The sequence below is a fragment of the Passer montanus genome, unplaced genomic scaffold (assembly GCF_014805655.1).
Source record: "Passer montanus isolate IOZ18808 unplaced genomic scaffold, ASM1480565v1 scaffold18, whole genome shotgun sequence".
NCBI lineage: Eukaryota > Metazoa > Chordata > Aves > Passeriformes > Passeridae > Passer > Passer montanus.
The window spans coordinates 15,183,008-15,202,624 of NW_024365381.1; the positions used below are offsets into that span (position 1 = coordinate 15,183,008).

The 19,617-nt window shown below is 50.5% G+C and overlaps 1 protein-coding gene across 1 annotated transcript; it reads right to left on the reverse strand.

Annotated features, from left to right (window-relative positions):
* Window positions 1-4,039: 4,039 nt before the first annotated feature.
* On the reverse strand, window positions 4,040-13,461 carry NKX2-1 (NK2 homeobox 1). Its single transcript, XM_039705523.1, has 3 exons — window positions 13,255-13,461; window positions 8,633-9,009; window positions 4,040-7,885 (listed from the first exon to the last, which is right to left on the reverse strand). The coding sequence occupies exons 1-3, from the start codon at window positions 13,305-13,307 to the stop codon at window positions 7,215-7,217; spliced, it is 1,101 nt and encodes a 366-aa protein (XP_039561457.1). The 5' UTR covers window positions 13,308-13,461; the 3' UTR covers window positions 4,040-7,214.
* Window positions 13,462-19,617: the final 6,156 nt, after the last annotated feature.

The following is a 19,617-nucleotide window of genomic DNA, read 5'->3' on the forward strand; positions in this document are numbered from 1 at the left end:
AGGTGACAGTGCTGGGACCTATCCTCCGTCCTTGCCGCACTCGCACAGTACCTTTGCGAAGACGTAAATTCGTCCGCCGCATCCCGTCTTCGATCTTTTTTAGGTTACCTGGAGGTGCCACGCACTTCCCTGCAATTTACCCCGCTAGGCAAGTGTGGTGTGTGTTGCAGTGACGGGTCCCCGAGCCCCATGCCACTCGCCCTAGCTATGGCGAGGCGCCATAGGCGGTCAACACCTTGTCAGGGCGTTTGGGAGCAGCGCTTGGACGAAAGTCAAAGGGGTTCCTGGCCCGACGTTTGCAGCCCTCCCGCCTGGGCATCGCCCCAGTGCCAAGGACGAGAGGGGCGGTGGGTGCGCACAGCTGGCTCTGCCCGACAGCACCTGCAGCCTGGCAGCCTGGCAGTGCAGGCAGAGCCTGCCATAGCCGGCATTAAGAGAATGCCGAGGAGACAATCCCTGCTCCCGACCGCCTGCAGCCCCCGGGAGAGGAACCCCGCTGGGCTGCAGCCGACTCCCGAGGGCAGCAAAGCCTCGGGGCTGTGTGCGAGCCTGTCCTCGGCACGCAAGGGACCCCGCGGCCGGGGTGCAGAGCCCACGGGCGAAGGGCAGGATCGCCCCCGTTCCCCTCGACGGGGAGCCGAGACCTGAGCACCGGCGGCAGCAGTGGCCGTGCGGGCATCCCTGGCAGGCGGCGGGGAGGGAGCAGGCACGGCGGGCGCCCCGCGGGCTCCACGCGGGGCTCGGGGAGCCCGCCCGGCTCCGGAGCTGCGGCTCCGCTCCCGCCGCGGGGCAGCCCCCGCCGGCCGAGGCGGAAAGCTGCGGGAGGGTCTCGCAGCTGTAAAACTGAGAGCGGAGGGCAGACACAGGCCGGCGGGCAGTGCTTCTTCAAAGTAAGAGTTTTCCTGCCTGCCTCTGCTCCCTAGACTCCACAGTTATTGCCGTGCACATCAGCTCCTAGATACACTTGTCAGACGTACACATCTATAGATATGATGCGTGTGTAGACACACGTGTAGACTAAGCGCTCCGCATCGGCCATCCGTATGGGTTTTTTTCTCTCTGAAGTGAACTAATGCAGATAGAGGTGCAGAGGACGAGCTCCGAGCACCCTAGATCGAGCAGCAACAGTACTTTTGTCAAGTAACGCCCAGTGTAAGAGCAAAAGCAGAGACCAACAAGATGGTGAAGTTAAAGATATTATTTTAAGAGCTTCTCTGAGAAGCAGCAGCACTGAAAACAAAAAGTTTAACGAACAAATGCAGCGAGAGGAACTTGGAAAAAATTGTGTCCCAGATTCACATTATTAGGTCAGTAACACGCTGAAATTATTCAGCCACTTCAGTAACACCTTTGATGTGAAGCAAAAAAGTCTGCTCCCCTTACGATCCCAGGTGTTTATAAGTTTGTCGCCTTATAGCACATTACTACTTGCCTAAATATGCTTGATCGAGAAGAACTCCGGTGAACAAATGGAAGTGACGAAACTTTGTTCAGTTTTCTAAGCAATGCAACTATCCCTTAATTTAAAAAGGACCCCCCCCCCCAAAAAAAAAAAAAAGAAAGAAAACCAAAAAAGAAACCCGAAAAAACCCGCAATCACAAACCCAAATAAACAAAGCTCCCTTTCCTCCCCCAAAACCCCGCAAACCAACCCACCTCGTGAACACACGCTTTATTCTTTTCCTTTACTCCTTACACTTTAAGGAGCCCCTGTACTGATGAAGCGCTACTCAGAATGATATGGGGAGTTCTCATTGAATCAATTCAATAAGTCATGTACGATCACTAAAACTTGCCATGTCAATTCACTTGCTAAAGCACAACCTACAAAGTAATTTTAAATTACTCCGAAAGTCCCGCTGTGTTTAGTGAATAGAAATATTTTTCAGAAAAAGTTGTCATCTCATTCAGATATAGTTGTTAGAATGAGATATACAGCCAGCCAGTCAAAACAGACTTAAGTATCTTGGTAAATATTTTTGGAATATACATTTTCAGCCTTTTTCCGTTTCTATACGACAGCTCAGGACAGTAAATTTACACCGTCTTTCAGAAGTAATGCATTCGGCCATTTGTAAATGTTTTTCCTTCTCAATCTGTCTCATGGTAAAAAAAAATGCCGATTTCCCTCTTCGCCCTCCCTCTAACAAAAGCCTTTACATCGAAGATTAAATGTCTTATTTTACGTTTATCATTTATAGGTTTCCCAAGAATTTTTCTGTGTCATAAGTTGTTTTGAGCTGCAAAACGAATTTCAGTTTCTTTTTACATCAATACATCTTATACACCATCTTATTTATGATGCTGACCAGCAGCCTTTGAGACAAAGACATAGGATATAGAAAACTTTGACCTTACCTGCTCCCTAATGTGCTTGCAGCCAGAAAAGGTGGGGGTGGGGGGTGGGGGGAAGGAAGAAGAAAAGTAATTTCATATTATTCACCATTTTGCCAGGGACAGTCGTCTCTCTGCCTCATAGGAGCAGCCGCACTGGGTCAGATGTCTGTACACATTTGATACATATGAACAGTATTATCATTAACTTCGAGTTTTGAGGGGCTTTTTCCCCCCTGATGGGGATCATGAGAGGAACAGCGGGTCAGACAGAGAAAAAAATTCTCAGCTCTGCTCCCGACACGGCTATGAAAGGACTTAAATTCTTCAGAAGTCACTCAGTCTTTAACTCTAGATCCCCTTTGTAAAGGCTAAAGGCAGCGGTCACGAAAAGTTGAACAGGGGCTGCCTTCCCGGCGAGGCCCCCTTACCTGTGCTGCGCTCGCTACAAAACTCCTAAAATACTTTTTTTCTCTCCCCTCCCAGCCGTGGCAACTTCTCCCGGTGTCATCTCAGGGCTGTCTCAGATTACATTGTTTGGGATCTGCACTTTCAACACCGTCTTAAGGCCCTGCAGTGCCTTTTGAACCGAGATGCAGGCGATGTAGTTTTAGACCGGCTCGTCCCCCCTTGCACCGTGGCTGCGGTGACACCGCGCCGCTGCTGCCGGCGCCGCAGCAGAGCCCGGGGCAAGCCCTGCCAACCCCGGCTCCCCCGAGCCTTCCTCCCGAACGTCCCTTTTGCTAGCAGGCTGCTGTGAAACAAACAAAAAACCCAATAACCCGCAGCCCGTTTGGATATGAAGCAGCCCATACAAAAAATTCTTTTGCTGTTGTTGCTGTTGCGGCCGTAGTAGTGATGTGGTTTTGTTAGGGTTTGGGATAGTTTTGTTTTGTTTTGTTTTGTTTTTGTTTTGCGTTTCGTTTGGGGTTTACTTTGGGGTTGTTTTTGTTGTTTTTATTGTTGTTGTTTTTTTTCTTTTTTCAAATTTTTTTTTTTTAATTTTTTCCCACAGCCTGCTGTGCCACTTCACGCACACTTCATGGAACTTAAGAATGAATTCCTACTTACAGCAGGGAAAAAATGCCCTCCGTGATTCTTCTACGCTTACTAGCAGTGCCAGGCAGTGGGGGAGTGGGAGGGAATAGCCATTCTTCACTAGATCCTTTTATCTCTTAAAATACGGGGTGCCCATGGTCCAGCGTGGATAAAGCAGTTATATTGGGAAACGTGCATCTCTTCCATCATTTCAGATTTGAATCATGCTGCCCCTCCCCTCTGCCATCCCATTATCCAAGTTCTGCATTGATTACCGGGAGACTGGAAACCAGCATATCGGAAGAAGCAGGACTTTAGACGGAGGAACGTATTTTAATTTCAATTTTTAAAAGCTATACAGTAACTAAGTTCTCATGAGTGTTCTCAAGGGAGACTGGAGACTAAACTGTATTTACACCCCTCCCTTCAAATATCTTCATCCTAATCAAGGCATAACTAGTTTACTAAAAAAAAATATATGATAAAAGGCAGTATCACAATGTCATAGAAAACTCTATAAAAATTGTTAAAGAGCAGTTTGTTTGCATTTCTCCTGATTGATATGTAAATACAGTTTGAACTGTGTTTGCTCGGTCTCTAGTGCTTAATAAAGAGATGAATTCACCTTTCTGTGGAACAAGTAAACAGACTTTAAACTAAGCCGACATCAGACAAAGTGGAAACGAGTTTATTTAATCGAAACTAAATCTAGTTTAAGAAAGATAAGTCAGTGTACATAATAATCCATTACAGTAATTACACCCACCACCAAATATGTGTTTATGAGGTTGTCGAGACACAATAAAATTACTTTATTTTCCCCGAAGTCTATAATGAAAAGTGACTGACTGGATCTCTATCAAACATGCTAACTCCAGTATTCGGGGGCGGGGGCTGTAATATTTCTCGGCTGTATTAATGCCTTTCTGCGCTCCTCACTTTTGAACCTTCCTAGGTTTGAAAGAACTCACATTAATTACGTATGAAGGGGAAATGTCGACTTAACCGGAGCACTTTCCCCTCCTTTCTTGCGTATAAACTCCGGGAGAAACTAACCCTAATTTTGAAAAAAACCCTTAAAGTTAACCCTGCTCTCGCTTCTTCCGCGGAAGCTGGCAGCTCTGCACCACAGACCAGGAATCCCCAACACTTTCTTCTTTTAGCAGAAATAACAGCACTAAGCTCCAGACACTCTGCCGCCCCCCCACCCATCCCCCCGCCATGCTTAACACGATGCTATAGATCTGAAATAAATATTCTGCGCAGAAGAAGAACAAAAAAAAAATTTTGAATAATCTTTGGGTTAGTTAAGAATGTCGCTGTATAAATCAGGACATAACCTAAAGAATGAAAGGTCTCGAAATTCCTGTTGACACACGTGATGTCCTCCAGTTAGAAATAAGGGGGAGGGGGTCAGAAAGAATCCGATACTTTTTTTTTCTTCCGTGTACTTCCCTTTTTCTCCATCCAGACTAGCACTCGGTGTCCGACTAACACTGGCTATCTTGTATAAATAAAGAACTGGAGCTTTCAAAAGCTGCTACTTAAATTGGAAGTTGGGTTGTCTCCATCCCAGGCAACCTGTTTTCTTTCACTTCAAAAATATGATTATTTCGCAACACCTCTGTGATTCAGAGGTGTTTCAATGACTGTGGTCGCTTTCTATGGATTTGGAAATAAAAAAACGAAACCGAGCATCAGATGCAAAAGAAAACAACGCTACGAGGTCTTTTAGAAGGCGGATACTTCTTATTTTGCTACACTCACAAAAGGGATATTTGGGACCTGAAAAATAGAGAATTACAGGGATTTCGAACTCGTCAGATACGAGCTGTTCAGCTTCATATGCTTTATATATTTACAGAAAAGTTACGGTCTAACCGCCTTGCCTTACCGATAACATTTCCGCTCTGTGTCTAAGCCCGGCGCGCACCTATGCGCACCCACCCACGTGCGCGCACGCACTTTCTCCTCGTCTCCCTCTTTACAAACTTCCCAAACGGCTGCACCAAATAACCCTCAACAAACCAACCAGCAAACTAACAACCCCCCCCCGGCTTAGAAAAACAATGCGACACGAAAAACAGCAGCCAGACCCTGCGGCCGAAGCCCGGGCTGTGTTCCAGCGAGCCGCAGCCTGCGGCTCACCTCGCCTGAGCAGTGGGATGGGCTGTGCAGGCGAACCTGCGTGGCCGTGTGCGGGCGTGGGGTTGGATATGTAGAAAATTAAATAAATATGTCGAAAATTAAATATGGAAATGTAGAAAATGAACCATAGCCTGATAAAGAAAGTTAATTCAAACTACATGTTGTACACAATAAACTATCTTTTTATTTTGATTATAAATAAGGTGACTGTACTTCCCTTAAAATACAAGTACATAGGAAAACCTGGTAGAAATTATATTTTTTTTTTCTTACAAGGTATTAAAACTGGACACTTTAAACCGGACTCACGTTCTATACTGACAGCAGGTTCTTCGCTATTTTATTTTTTTCTAATGGCGTTAGACTTTTACCTTCTTTCTCCTCCGTGCCTTTGGCATTTGAATTTCTAGTCCCGGAATACTTTGCTTTCTCTAGCAAGAAATCGCTGAGGCGCCCCCCGCCCCTACCCTCATTCCCCCAAAAATAATCGGGCTAATGAATTTGGACTCGATTCCTTCGGTCTCGAGTTCATGAATCCCACGCGTTTGCTTGCCCTGTTTGCACGCTGAGGATTGATCCTGTATCCCGTTAACCCTCTGGCGCAGCCCTCCTTTGGGAATAGGGTCTGGGCCCTGGGAGGGGCCGGGGCCTTCCGGGGTCTGACAACATCCCGGGTTGTTTTTCCACCAAGAAGAAAAAAAAAGGGGGGGCGGGGGTGAAGGGGAAAAAAAGGAGAAAGATGTAAGGAAAGGAGCGTTGGGAGAAGAAACCAAAGGGGGAAATAAAAAAAGAATATTCGTAATGTGTATAATTTATTAGAAGCTTCTTAGGAACTATATTTAAGCCAAATATCTACATAAGTTACAACAGGAAAAGGCGGCGTGCGCAAATAACAAACTGCCGGAGGATTTACGACGGGGTGATCAGTGTCCATAAAAAAGGTGGGGGTTGGTTTGGTTGATTGTATTTTTTTCCTTTTCTTTTTACAACAAAATATACAGGCTACTAAAAACTATGGGTTTAGTCCAACTTTTGACAGCATTATACAGCTACAGGTTCACATCAAACGTAAGGAGGAAAATAAAAGCCAAGCCTTTGATGACTCCACGTCTCCATCCGCTGGCCCTGGCGGCGGGCTGGGAGAGACCGGGGAGGGGGAAGCTGCTTCTTGTGTCTGGGTGACGCGAATGCGTTTTTTGGGGGGAAAACCACCCCATCCCCCAAAATCTCTGTATTTACATGCAAGTCCTAGACGCTGGCAAAGTGTACATCTGATATCCAAGTCTTCAGACCACGTCTAAAGATGGTCCCCTTTCTGCAGACTGCTCCATGGTTATTAGTCTGAATATTTTTATACACCCCATAGGACAACTTTGGGGGAGAAAAAACATAAAGACCCCAAACCATCAACAGTAACAATAAAATGGAACAAAAAAAGTGTCTCTCTTTCTTAGAGGTCCGCAGAGACCACTCAGTAAAACAGGGGAAAGGGAGGAGAGCATTAAAAAGAAAAAAAAAATGAAACCAAAAAAAAAAAGAAAACAAAAAAAAAAAGAAAACAAAAAAGAAGAAAAAAGCACACAGTAGTTTGAAGAGGACAGAGATTTGTGTAACTGGGAAAATTTGTTGGGTTTTTTCTTTTTCTTTTTTTTTCTTTTTGCCTTTTTTTTTTCCTTTTTCTTTGTTTAATCCTTTTACCAGGTCCTACCGTATAGCAAGGTGGAGCAAGACATGGCAGTGCCATAGTCAGAAGTAGAAGAGTTTAGGTGAGACAAACTGGAGACTTGGCTCTGCAGAGAGGAAGGGCTGGCCGAGTGCTGTCCCATGTCTGGAGACTGCCCCGCACTGTTTGTCTGGTGGCTCTGATGCTGTCCGAGGCTGTTGCCATTGGTAGCCACTGTGATCGTCGTAGCTGCCTGCTGCTGATGGCTCTGGATAGCTGCTGTGGGTGTGTTGGAGCCTGCTTGGCAGGGCTTGCCATCCTTCACAAGCACTGGCACTGCCACCCTTCTGGGAGACTGCTGCTGCTGGCAGGAGCCGTTCTCCTGTTGCATCTGCTGCTGCGCAGCCTTGTCTTTGGCCTGGCGTTTCATCTTGTAGCGGTGATTCTGGAACCAGATTTTGACCTGAGTCGGGGTGAGATGTATCATGCTGGCTAAATGTTCCCTCTCCGGGGCGGAGAGGTATTTTTGTTGCTTGAAACGTCTCTCCAGCTCGTAAACCTGGGCCTGCGAAAAAAGGACCCTCCGTTTCCTCCGCGGCGTGCTCTGGAGCGGGGCCATGCTCTTGCTCACGTCTCCCAGGGAGCCGAGGCTGCCCATGCCTCCCATGTTCATGCCCGAGGACGGCGCCATGAAGCGGGAGACTGCAAGGGAGAAGGCGGCACGTTTTAGGCGGCTCGGCTTGGCCCGGCCCGGCCCGGCCCGAGCGGGGCCCCGCGCTCCGGCAGCCCCCGCCGCCGCCTGCCCCCAGCGGAGCTCCGCAGCCCCCCGGCAGCCCAGCCCCGGCCTCGGGGCACCCGCGCTTCTAAACAGCGGCTCACGTCCCTGGGCGAGCGGCGGCCCCCCTTCTCGCCCGGCCCAGCCCCGGTGAATAAGGGCGACCACTCACCCCTCGTCCTGCCCGGGGCACAGCCAGGAAAGTGCCTAAAGTGACAGCCGCGGCGGCAGCAGCCGCGGACAGCGGCTCCGCCGAAGAGGACCCTGCCGCTCCCCGGCCGCCTCCCGGGACGCGGCCCCGGCGCCTCCGGCTTCCCCCCTCTCCCGCCCGGTGCCGGGCGGCGCGCAGGCGGACGGGCACCGCCGGCTCCCTCTGGGCCCCCAGGCCGCGACGCTCCCGCCCCGCTGGACGGCGAGAGCCAGGCTCCCGCTCCCCGCCGCAGCCGGGCTTCCAACCCCCTTGCCCCGCAAAAGCAGCCGCGGGAGGCTGACGTGCGACCGGCCGGGGTGGAAAGACCGGGTACGATGCTCGGGCAGGAGGAGGAATTTGGGGTTTGGGGGGGTTTGAGACCGACTTTTGCCCTGTCGCGGACCCCCCGTGCCTTGTGCCCGCGGTGTGTCGGGGCAGTTGCGCGGCGAGCCCCCTTCGGCCACCCAGCCCCGAGCTGACTTACTTGAGGAAAAGCGGGGGTCCGGGTTGGTGCCGTACCATCCTGTCGCCGAAGCGCTGTTCCTCATGGTGTCCTGGTAAGGCGGCAGCTCGCTCATGTTGCCCAGGTTCCCATTGCAATAGCCCCCCATCGTAGCATGGGAGAGCTGGGGGACCCCTGCCGCTGTCATATGGTAGGCGGCAGTCACTGTTCCGTTGTGGCCCATGGGGTGCTGCTGCATGGCCGGCTGAGAAACCTGAGACTGTCTGTAGGCTGACAGGGGAGCCCCCAAGTTACTGGCCTCCATGCCCACTTTCTTGTAGCTTTCCTCCAAAGGACTCAAGATGTCAGACACTGAGAAAGGAGTCGTATGCTTTGGGCTCATCGACATGATTCGGCGGCTGGGGAAAAAAAAAAAAAAAAAAAGAAGGGGGGGGAAATTTTTTTTTTTTTTTTTTTTTTGCCAGATATTCTGGTGTTGCCTTAACGCCGATCTTGTTGGATGTACACGTAACCGAGTGGACGAAGTCCGCCTTAATTGGATTGAGTGGAGGCTCAGGGCTGCCTTTCGTTTGTTTTAGCCAGACGCCAGGTTTTAGGCTGCCACCAGAGGCGGGGCATAGGCACTAAAGCAACAAGACAATAGAAGCCTACATCTTGCCCAAGATAATTAGCTTACATGCTGATGACAAGGTAAACACCTTTAAGTCTTACTTGTCAGAATTTTTTTTATGTCTTTAGGAAAAAAAAAAAAAAAATTTTTTTCTTTCTTTCCTCGGGGTGACAATATCGTGGACGGGAAATGGAAGGCAAAGCAAAAAAAGACCACCATTTGACTGGGTGAAAGGATTTAAAAACAGCTCCCGGGTGGCAAGGCTGTCAGCCCAGCCTTTGTGAGAGCTGGGGAAACGGGGTGGAATGCCAGTAAGCCAAAGGACAGAATCTCCCTCTTCCCTCACTAAGTTTGGTCCGGAAGGAGCCCCGCCGCCGGGAGGACAACTCTTCGGAGGGCAGAGCTTTCTCTCCGGGCCACAGCTCCCCTCGCCCCGCACTCCCCGCACTGGCTTGTCAGATGCCCCGGCCGGCTGGGGCTGAACAAGCGCTTGGGGTTCCGCATCTCGGGAACACTCTCTATGTCTCCTAAGACACTCAGTGCAAGGATGGTTTGTCTCCCTAAAGCCACAAATTCCTTTCAGCTAGGGAATTTTTTTTTAAATATCTCAGAGAGGGGTGAAAAACACAAGTTTGCAATATCAATCAGTAATTTAATCGCCTAGGACGAGAGACCGATGAAAAATAGGTTAGCGCAAAATGTCGCTTGTTATTCTCAAAGGCAAAGACTCTCACAGTCTCTCGTGGTCCCTCTGAAGCTGAAGCTGCGTTCTAAGGTTATTTATACAGCACGGGAGCTGGATGGAGAAGACCTCTCCGGTCATCTGCTACACGACCTTGCCAATGAATTCCCTGTAGTTTCCAATAAACTGCAATTTCTGGCACTTTCGGATCTGTTCTCGGATCCGGTGTGAAAACAAAAGCGATCCATTCACAGCCACACGCACACGCACAGGCAGCCAGTAGCTAATGTCACTCGGGTCTTTGAAGAAATCTTCCAACGCCTTGTGTCTCCAAAGCTTATATTTCGGGGTGATCCGGGTGGAGGAGAGAAACCTCCCCTGAGTGTTTCACACCCCGGCCTACGGCCCTGGCAACCACAATTTAATACAGCGATTACCTGAATATTAAGAAAATTACAGCGAAGGTACAGTTAACCCTGGGACTTTGAAGTGTCAAGTAACTATTTAGTAATTGCACTTGTAAATATGTTTGTGCTCGGCTGGTTCGTGCTTAAAAATGCAAAAGTGCACTTGCTACCCGGGAATAACTAAATATCTTTGTCTAAAGTGGCAGCATAAATAGCCGGTCGCTTTGTGGCTGTGCTTGATATTAGTACATAAGGATCATTTTGCTTCAATTGGGAGGCTCTCATTCACTAGGCAAGAAACCGTTTAGGAGAAAGTAGGTTCCCGTATGAGAGTTAACATCCTTCAAGTGTAAGCCTCAGTCTTGATTACACTTTAGAGCTCTGCAAGAGGTGAGCTTTTCCACACAAATATAATCGGGGGAACTTTCCTTCAATCAGGCCTCCAGCTCTCTTACATCATCTCAGCTGCTTCTTTCGGCACCAGCTCCCTCAAGGCTGAATATCCCGAAGTGGGCTGGTTGTGAGTCTACTGGGTCACCAAAGGCAGAAAAGGGCGACTTTGGGCTAGAAGGGCGTTTGGTTTTTACCTCTTCTTTTTCCTCTTTTGTTTTAAAACCTTTCAGTCTCGTCTTTCTAGATCTCTGGAACATTTTTTTACACTACACCCCCCCGCCCCCCGCCCCCCCTTCCTCGCCCCGTTTTTTTCCCCTTTCTGCTCGTATTTTTGAGTATGGTCTTTGGTTTTGTTCCCACAGAGAGGGAGACACGACATTGCCTTAGTGGTTTGATTGCTTGGGGTTTGTGGTTGGTTTTTTTCACCCCGAATTCCAGACACTCCATCCCCATGCCTCTTTCATGAGCCTTTAAAAGAAGGAGGTGGATGGAAGGAAAAAAATTTAAATACTGCACGATCCACCAAAACGATGGCTCAGTCGGTTTTAATCAGGGCCGAAAGGCGGCAAGTGACCCCGCAATTTGTGGGGCAGGAGCAGAGACTCGGCTCCCCCCCAGAGGAGTGCGAGGTGGGGCAGGGGTTGGCCCGGCAGCGGCTCCGGCGGCGGGAGCGGCGCGGGGCTCCGGACGGAGCGGAGCGAGCCCGAGAGACCCTTCGGCCGCCGGCTGCGCCTGCCAGGGCTTATTTATCCTCTCACTCGAACGAGCGCGGCTCAGCCGCCTCCGAAACATTGCTCGGTTAGGTTATCCCGAGCGAGCGGGGCCTTGGCTCTGCGCGGGGTCTGCTAGAGGGAAGCTAATGCGAGAGCGCTCCGTTCACCTTTGCTGGGAAGCGGGTGAGGCTCCCTTGTGCACGCCTGGCCGCTGAGTCAGGAGCGCAGCGCCGCGCGCACCTCCAGCTGCTTTTAGCCGGGCTGGATGGACGCGGTGCAAAGGAACAGGTCAGCCTCCGCTCCTGCTTTCCCGCCCCAAATGAGCTACAACGGGGCAAGTCAGACCATGGACAACAGAAAACTTCGCTGGTGTAGTGTCCCTCCGCTGTCCCTTTTCCTCCAAGCCCTCCACCGGAGTTTCGTCTGCCAGAGATGGCTGCTCCCAGCTCGAGGGGAGGGTGGCCGTCCCGACAGAGTCCTGCCTAGGCTGCCTTTAGCGAAATGTTCGTTTACCTGGTGAGGCTGCTTAGTAAAACACTCCAGTTAAAAAGAAATGCTAAGGAGGAGAGCAAGGAAGATGAGATGCGTTCTGCCTGGTGGAAGCATTTTCATGAGAAAGGCACGGTTTTCACCCCGTGTTTGCAGAAATGCGGCTACACGGACGTCCCTTCAATAGCTTCTGACCCCACACAATCCTTTTGATAACACTCGAGAGGTGGAAGAATGGGAGACTTTGTCAATCAAATGGTGCCAATCCCAATGGAAACGGTGCCACCAAGACCGCAGAGCGTTTCCTCATCAACTGGATTGCGGGGGCTGGGAACTCAAGAATAAGCTTTTGAAAGTGCGCACAGGGCTCTCCAAAGACAACAATGTCTTTTTTATACGAGCTGCTGTGCCCCCCCAAGGGGAATCAAATATGTTCGGCCAGGCAGAGCTCGGAGGACTCGAAGGGCAGAGGGTAAGGGTCCCACGCAAACCGCACGCAAATTCTTTCTCAACAAGAAAGACGCTTTCTAGGTGTAACTTTTTGATACAAAGCCATCAGGTGCTCCGGGCTCTCTCTGGGTCAGTTCACGGGTGCACGTCTGGCTGCAGCCCCTGCCCAGCCCCTGCCCTGCCCCTGCCTCTGCCCCTGCCTCTGCCCTGCCCTGCCCTGCCCTGCCCGCAGCGCACAGCCCGCCCTGCCGCTCCCAGAGAGGTCCGAGCCAGAGATGGCAAGAGCAGATCTGTGACACAGCTCTTCCTTCGCGTCTGGCCATCAGTACAAGTCTAACACATCCATCGAGAGATGGAAATGACCACCTGGAAAAATGGCACCACCGAGGCAGCTTGCCGCAACTCGCCCCTCTCGACCCACCCAGAACGAGCTCATAGAAACCTCATCTGACTGCTTGTGCACGTCGGTGTAATACACCCTCTGTTTCCCCATGCTCCCCAGAATGGAAGATGTGCCCAGCACACCTACGCCTACGGAGGCGGAGGTTTCCCTAGTGATAGTGCAGGGCGGACTTGTGTCCCTGCCGGCCGCGGGCAGGGCGCTGGGAGCCGCTCCCGCCCGGAAAGCACATGCTTGGGCGTGTAGGAAGGCAGGAGTCCTCCCAGAGACGCACCCTGCGAGCGCTACCTAGGCACGGAGCGCTCTGGGTGTGTGTGCGGGGGGGGAAAGTCTGTTGTGGCTCATGGGGACAACTCCTCGCCGTGGGAAAGCCCCCCTGCCCTGGTTATCTCGTTAGGGTGGGAGAAACCCCTCAGTGCAGCGGGCGAAACCTCTCCCCCTGGCGTGGGAACCTAAGGCAACCAGCGAGACCACCAAAGGCTAAAGCGAAAATCCTCACCCCTCCGCAGAGCACGCACAGTTGCTCCTCCAGCTGCCCAGGGCGTGGAGCATCTCGCAGCTGGGGGTTCTCGGGGCCCCTTCGCCACCGCTGCCCGGCGGCCCCACTCGCAAAGCTCGGTGCGAGCGAGGGCAGCGTTGCCTCCGCTCAGCTCTTTTCCCTCCTTCCCCAGTTGCTGGAGGACGGCTGAGCCCTCCTGCCCTAGTCCTCGACACCCTCCCCGTCCTTTCCTTCGCCGGGCCGTTCCCGGCCAAGAGGGCCAGGGTGGGGCCAGGTACGGGGTGCCAGGGCAGGGCTCCCGGAGCCGCCGTGCCAGGGCGGGGGCGGCGGGGCCCCGGGGCGGCCTCGGCCCGCAGCCACACCGCGCCCCTGCCTGGGGACCCGCGGGAAGGGGCTCTCTGCAGGCATGGGGGCTCGGGTGGATAGCAGCATCGCTCGCTTCCATGTGTGAACTACTGTCTGATCGCCTCACCCGATATTATCGGCAGTTAATAGAAGCCCTCCACATCTGGCTTGCTTAGTGTCAGTAGATCGTCACTACCGCAACAGTGTCAGTACACACATGCAAGACTTATTGTTGCCCTGAGGCCTTTTTCATATACCCAAGACAGCGGTGATTATGCGGAGGATTACTTGAAGGTTGTTGTTGAGACAATTTGCTAAAAGTTATCCTGTAGAGATAGTTAAAAATATAAGCACCTTTTATTTAGATATAAAATACTTTGAATCGGTATATACCTACAAACAGAATCCCGACGGGATCTATCTATTTATCTGCTTTTAGGTATAACTACTAGTATATTACTTTAGCTACCTTAGGAGTTATGCGCTTTTGTATGTGCTCCCAGACATGCCTACACACACACGTACAAGCGTGGGGCTGCATACCTCCGGCAGTGGGTATGCATGAGTATATATTTACGCATACATTCACAGTCCTCAACCCTGTCGTCTCTTAAGTGTTTCAAAAAGGAACTCAGCTTTTAAGTGGGTCACCTCGCCGCCCTCCCTTCCCCTTCCCTCGCCCAGGCCTGCGGCCGCGCCGGCGCCGGGAAAAGGGGCTCTCGGCTCCCGGGTGGGGCTGGACGCGGAGGCGACGGACATGGAGGTGCCCGCGGGTGCGGAGTGGAGCGGCGGGCTGGAGGTCGCCCCCGGGCACTTTGATTTTCCGCAGACCCTTTCTGTTTCAGCGCGGCGGGCGGCGCGGGGGTTCGCTGCTCACTGCCCCCCGGTTCAGTGTCGGGGCTCTCCCCGTGCCTCCGGACCGCCCCGCCGAGGGCCTGGGCAGCCGCGGCCCGCCCGGTGCGTGCTGCGGGCGGGGGCTCCGCGCCCTCGGGGCTGCGCGGACGGCGCACGGCGCCGAGCCGGGGCCGCTGCCCCGCGCCCGCCGGGAGCATGCGAGCTGCCGGACTGGCGACCTTTCCCCCTCGACCTTACCCTGGGGGTAACCAAAGCTCCCTTTTATTTCCAATGTCACTTCGGAGTTTGCCTTTTGTTCTCCGATACCTCTCGCTTCCAGGGATACGGGTGGCTCCCCGCTGGCTCGGGGAAGGGCTAGCGGTTGCAAAGATATCTCATTTAAAAACGACAAGGGAGTCCTTTCCACCAGCCCGTGTGGTGCCCGAGCTTTATTTTCGTAACGGGGCGAATAGAATTGCTTGTTTTGCTTTTGTTCTCACAGCAAAACTCGAGGGCAACTTACAGGAGGGCTGATAGGAACCCCGGCCCTTCCTCGTTGCCCTTGGGTGCCCAGCAGGGCCACCCAGCCGAGGCCCGACGCCCCCGGTGTTTGAGCACGGCAGCCCGGGATCCCGCGCAAACGGCGCGGCTTCAGGCGGATCCGTCCGCGGACGCCCTGCTGCCACTGATGTCGGAGTGACCGTGTGCTCTGGTTATTGCCCTCAAATTATTTTCTGCCTCTCCTCTAGTCCTCCGTCTGCGGCTTGACCCGAGCTCCCCCAGTGGCTTTAATTGGGAAGGAAGCTGCCATCTGTCTCATTGTGCCCTTGGCTTTTTTACCTGGGCAGGGGCCACCATGCGAGGCGGGCGCTGCCGGCCGTGCGGAGGGACCCGCGGGGCGCAGGGACCCGCAGCCGCCTCCCTCCGCTGGCCGCCGCGGAAAGCGCAGCGCCGGGCCCGGCCGCAGGGCTGGCCATCGCCCGGGCCTGGAGGCTTGCTGCTGCTGCTGCTGCTGCTGAGATTCCACCCTGGCCAAGGCAAAATCATATAAATGAGGAAACAGAACAGGAATTTGCTCAGTTGCCCTTGGGATGTAGTTACTTGGATCTTCATCCATTTTTACTGTGTGTTTCTCCAAATCTAAGAGGAAGGATTAGCTTCTTTTACTGTTGCTGCAGCTCTTCCTCAACACCTTCCTATAGAGGTAGCTCTGCCTCTAAGCAAGATTCTTCCGCCTCCTGGGAAAGCGAAATTTGTCTGTTCCTGGATCAAGAGGAACTGTTTAATAATTTGTGCCTGTTCCATGAGCTTGCTTTGCAACAGCACAGTCAAACAGTTTCAAATTGTGCTCTTGCTAGTTGATGGTCATATACACAAAAAATTCTCACTCAAAAAATGTCTTTTGGGAGTGACTCTGCCTCTCCCCCAGCTGCTTCCTACCTTCTGAGCTTGTAGCCCAGGAATCCATCCAGGGCTGCTCTCTGTCCCTGCTCTGCAGGAGCAGCCCAATTGCCCCACACTCTTCTCTGAGTATGGGAACTGAGGATGCAAGTGGCATCCAGGGCTGATGGAGGCAGAGCTGACAGGAATCCGTGAGCTGGCCTGGTAGGGCCAGAGTGACCCAACTGCCACTCAGAGTGGTAGGTGGTTTGTTTATCTGACATGCGAGCCTTAAAAACCAACATTTCCCAAGTCTTAAATAACCCAACCAACCAATCTTCCAACCAACCAACCAACCAACCAACAACAAAAAAAAAAAAAAAAAAAAAAAACAAACCCGAAACCAACAATCAATGTTCACTCTGCCTTGATTTTCTTCTGTTCCTTTCTTGGAAGAGAGGACACAGAAATCTCTTAAGCAAAGAAGTCCATTTCAGAAGCCCAAGGGCAAACCTAGAAATGTTTCAGAAGCTCATTTTTCATTTCATGGGAACCAGTGTCTCTGGGAAGATCATGCCCTCAGTCTTACTAGTACAACTAGTAGGTCTAGTTAAAAGCTGATATAAAAAGCTGCAGCACAAAGGACAACATTTGTAGCTAAACTCAACAATGAACTTTATTGGTGCTGCTACCAAACCCATTAACAAAGCTCTACACTCTGCAGCATTGTTTCTGGGGCTGGGTTTTGTTAACCAGTTACTGACGTATGTGTATGGCCCAGGGTGCTGATTTAACAGGTACATTCCTCTTGCCAGGAGAGGGTTCAGTTCAGTTACCAGTTTCAGCTAGTTCAGTTTCAAATATCAGTCTTTCAAGTGTTTCCTGCTGTAAATAGGGTCTCAAAAGTTTATTGTGCAGTGGGATGGATATGTGTATGGCATACATGTCAGGAAAGGCTCTTCTTGAGCCGTGAGACCTGTGCCAAGAATTTGACAACTCTGACAACAGCTCCCATCATCTCTAAGTCTATAGGTCAGGCATCTCAAACCAGATAAGGTTCCATCAGCAGGACTACCCTGCAATAGTCCATCTTCCACAGAGTCTGCTCTAAAAGCTGTGTATGTGGCTTGCTCAGTCCAGCACCAGTGGTACCTGTAATGTCATGCATAGCGAAGTTCCTGTATTTTATTCAAGAAATGGAAATGAGGGATAGTGAGTTAGAAGTATTTGCAGCACTGAATTACTTCTGGGATGAATGGGCATCTGTGTTTTTCTGCAACTGCATGTGCCTCATATCTTTGCTCAAACTTTGTAATTTTCGCTCATATAAACAAATACATTTGTTTATATGAATTGCATAGTGTAAAATATAGGATGTTTTTCTTGCCAAGGAAGGTGAAGCAATGGGTTCATCAAAATGTTTCACCTTTTCCTTATCCTTGGAAGAACCAGCAATCCAGAAAAGAAATTATAGAATTGGAAAGAGATCTCTCACCCTTGCAGCTATGTGAAGAACAGATCTGCTCCTAGAGCAGATGTAACCAGCTGTAACCAGCTGATGTCCATGTCTTCCTCTCTTGTGTCCCAGCAGCAACCTCTCTTCCCTTTGGTTATCCATTGGCAGGATTCCTTGGGTCCCATACTTCTAGGGGATGGATAGTACAGTTCCACTTGCAACTGAGGGTTTATTGGAATGTTTCCCAGATTTAGCAAAAGGTGAACTCAGCCTTGCAGAATCTTTCTTCATGGAGTTGATCAGCAAGAAGGAAAGAAAGTAGTTCAGCTTGAGGTTCAGTTGGGTTGAAGGACCAAGGGCTGGGAGGCAAAACCAAAGCCTCTTTGTATTGTAACCTAAAAAATGCACCCAACAAATTTCTGAATGTCCAGAGGTATCTTATCTTTGAATAAGAACAGCACTTTCTATTCAAATAGAAATCCTGAAACATATGCTAAAACAAGTCCTTGCTAGCAGCTCTATTTTCTGTTTTCCCAGACATTAGTCATTATTAGCATTGTAGTACAGAAGAGTCTCCATGCAGCAGGATTATCTTCTAAATTACTTTGGATGATGGACATAATGAAGTTAAAAATTTCACTCATCTTTGCCCTGTCATAAATGAAAGCACATATTATACTTACTCAAAAAATAGCTGACCATAGAATTAGGTTCAAGTTACATTTTCAATGTAGAAATGTTTATGCTGAAAAAGCCTAGATACTTTCTTGAAAGTAGTTTAATCATGTAAAATAGTCCATTAATGGATTTTGACTACTATTCAGTTTTTAAAATAATGTCCCTTATAATTAGTTGTTCTATCATTCCTTTATGAGCCTTGCTTATTTTGAATTCCAGGGAAAGAAGACTGCTAAGCTGACATAATGAGATAATATCCTTCACTGGCATAAGTAAGGCTACGAGATGGACTGCTACCCACATTGATAATTATACATGCTCCATTTCCACAACTGGAACCAGAATGAATGCTCTACAGCATTTTACTCTCTCTGAATAACATTAACTGAAAAAAACCCAAGTGAGTAACTTGTTTACGTATTAGTGTTGGAGGAAACAACCTGAGCTGGCTGTTCTTGAGTCTGCAGAGTCAAACTCATTCAGCAAGCACTTAGCACAGGACTAAGGAGGAAGTCATTTTACCGCCTACATACAAAACTCGTGTGCCAGCTCTGCCATTCCACTGAGGTGCCAGCTTCAGGTTCTGTATGGCCTGCGAAGGGACCAGACAGCAGAGAGAGCATCAAGGATTTGTCCAGTTGTGAGATGCAAGCTTCACAGGTGAACAAAAGTGACACTTCCATCCCATCTTGTTTGTGTGCGCTCAAAACGCTCTGTGAATCTCAGAAGTTTCAGGGTGAGAGCCTATTATGACATGTTACAAGATGCAAAGATGTAGCCCATGGTCATATGGTCCAGATAATTTTATAGAAATCTTTTCTGACCAATGCAGGGATGCAAATCCACACATTGCCTATCTGGCCACACTGCCCTCCCTGGTAGCACAATAGCACAGTTTGCTGTTGAGATTGAGAGGCAGAATTTCTGGTTAAAAGTACATGTACAGTCAGAGCAGCTCTGTCCTCAGACAAATGAAGCCCTCAGTGGTCCCTGTGCCTGCCCTGGCTACAAAGCAGCTAAAAACATTTTGAGAGGAAAGCCACCATGGTAGCCCAGCAGTTCCACAGTCCCTCCTTGTGTGACTGCAAGCAGGGCTGCCTGTGGTGCCTCAGGAGCGTGTACACTGCCATCATCTGCAGCCAGGCAGGGGTCCACCCGGCCATTTGGCCCCCTGTGGCCCTGGACTCTGCTGGAGGGAGAAATAAGGAAATAAAATCAGTGGGAAGAGTCTCAGGTACTTACAGCATTTAAAGCTGCAGAACCTATCAAAGAGTACTTGCTTTTCATTATAGAATTTTGGTGCTTTTGCAGTGAAAATACTTGGTCCTGAATACAGCCTGGAAATATCAAATGGAAATACATATTACATGAAGCAGGGGTTTCCAAACAGATCTTCCTTTGGGTACTGCTTGCTGCAGCAGCCCCTGCTGATGGCAGGGATGGCAGCTGAGGCTCCTGGCATTAGCTGTGGCCAGGGTTCCTGACAGCAATTTGTGGCTGCCAGCACTGACTTTGTACCAAACCCATGCCTCATTCCACCTCCTGCTCCTCCGCCTCGCATCAACGCTGTGCCAGCACCAGGATGACAATCATCAGCTTCCTCATCTTTCCCCAGCCACAGTGCATTTCTTCCTCTTCCTCCTACCCCCCTTTCACAGCTGACCAGTGCC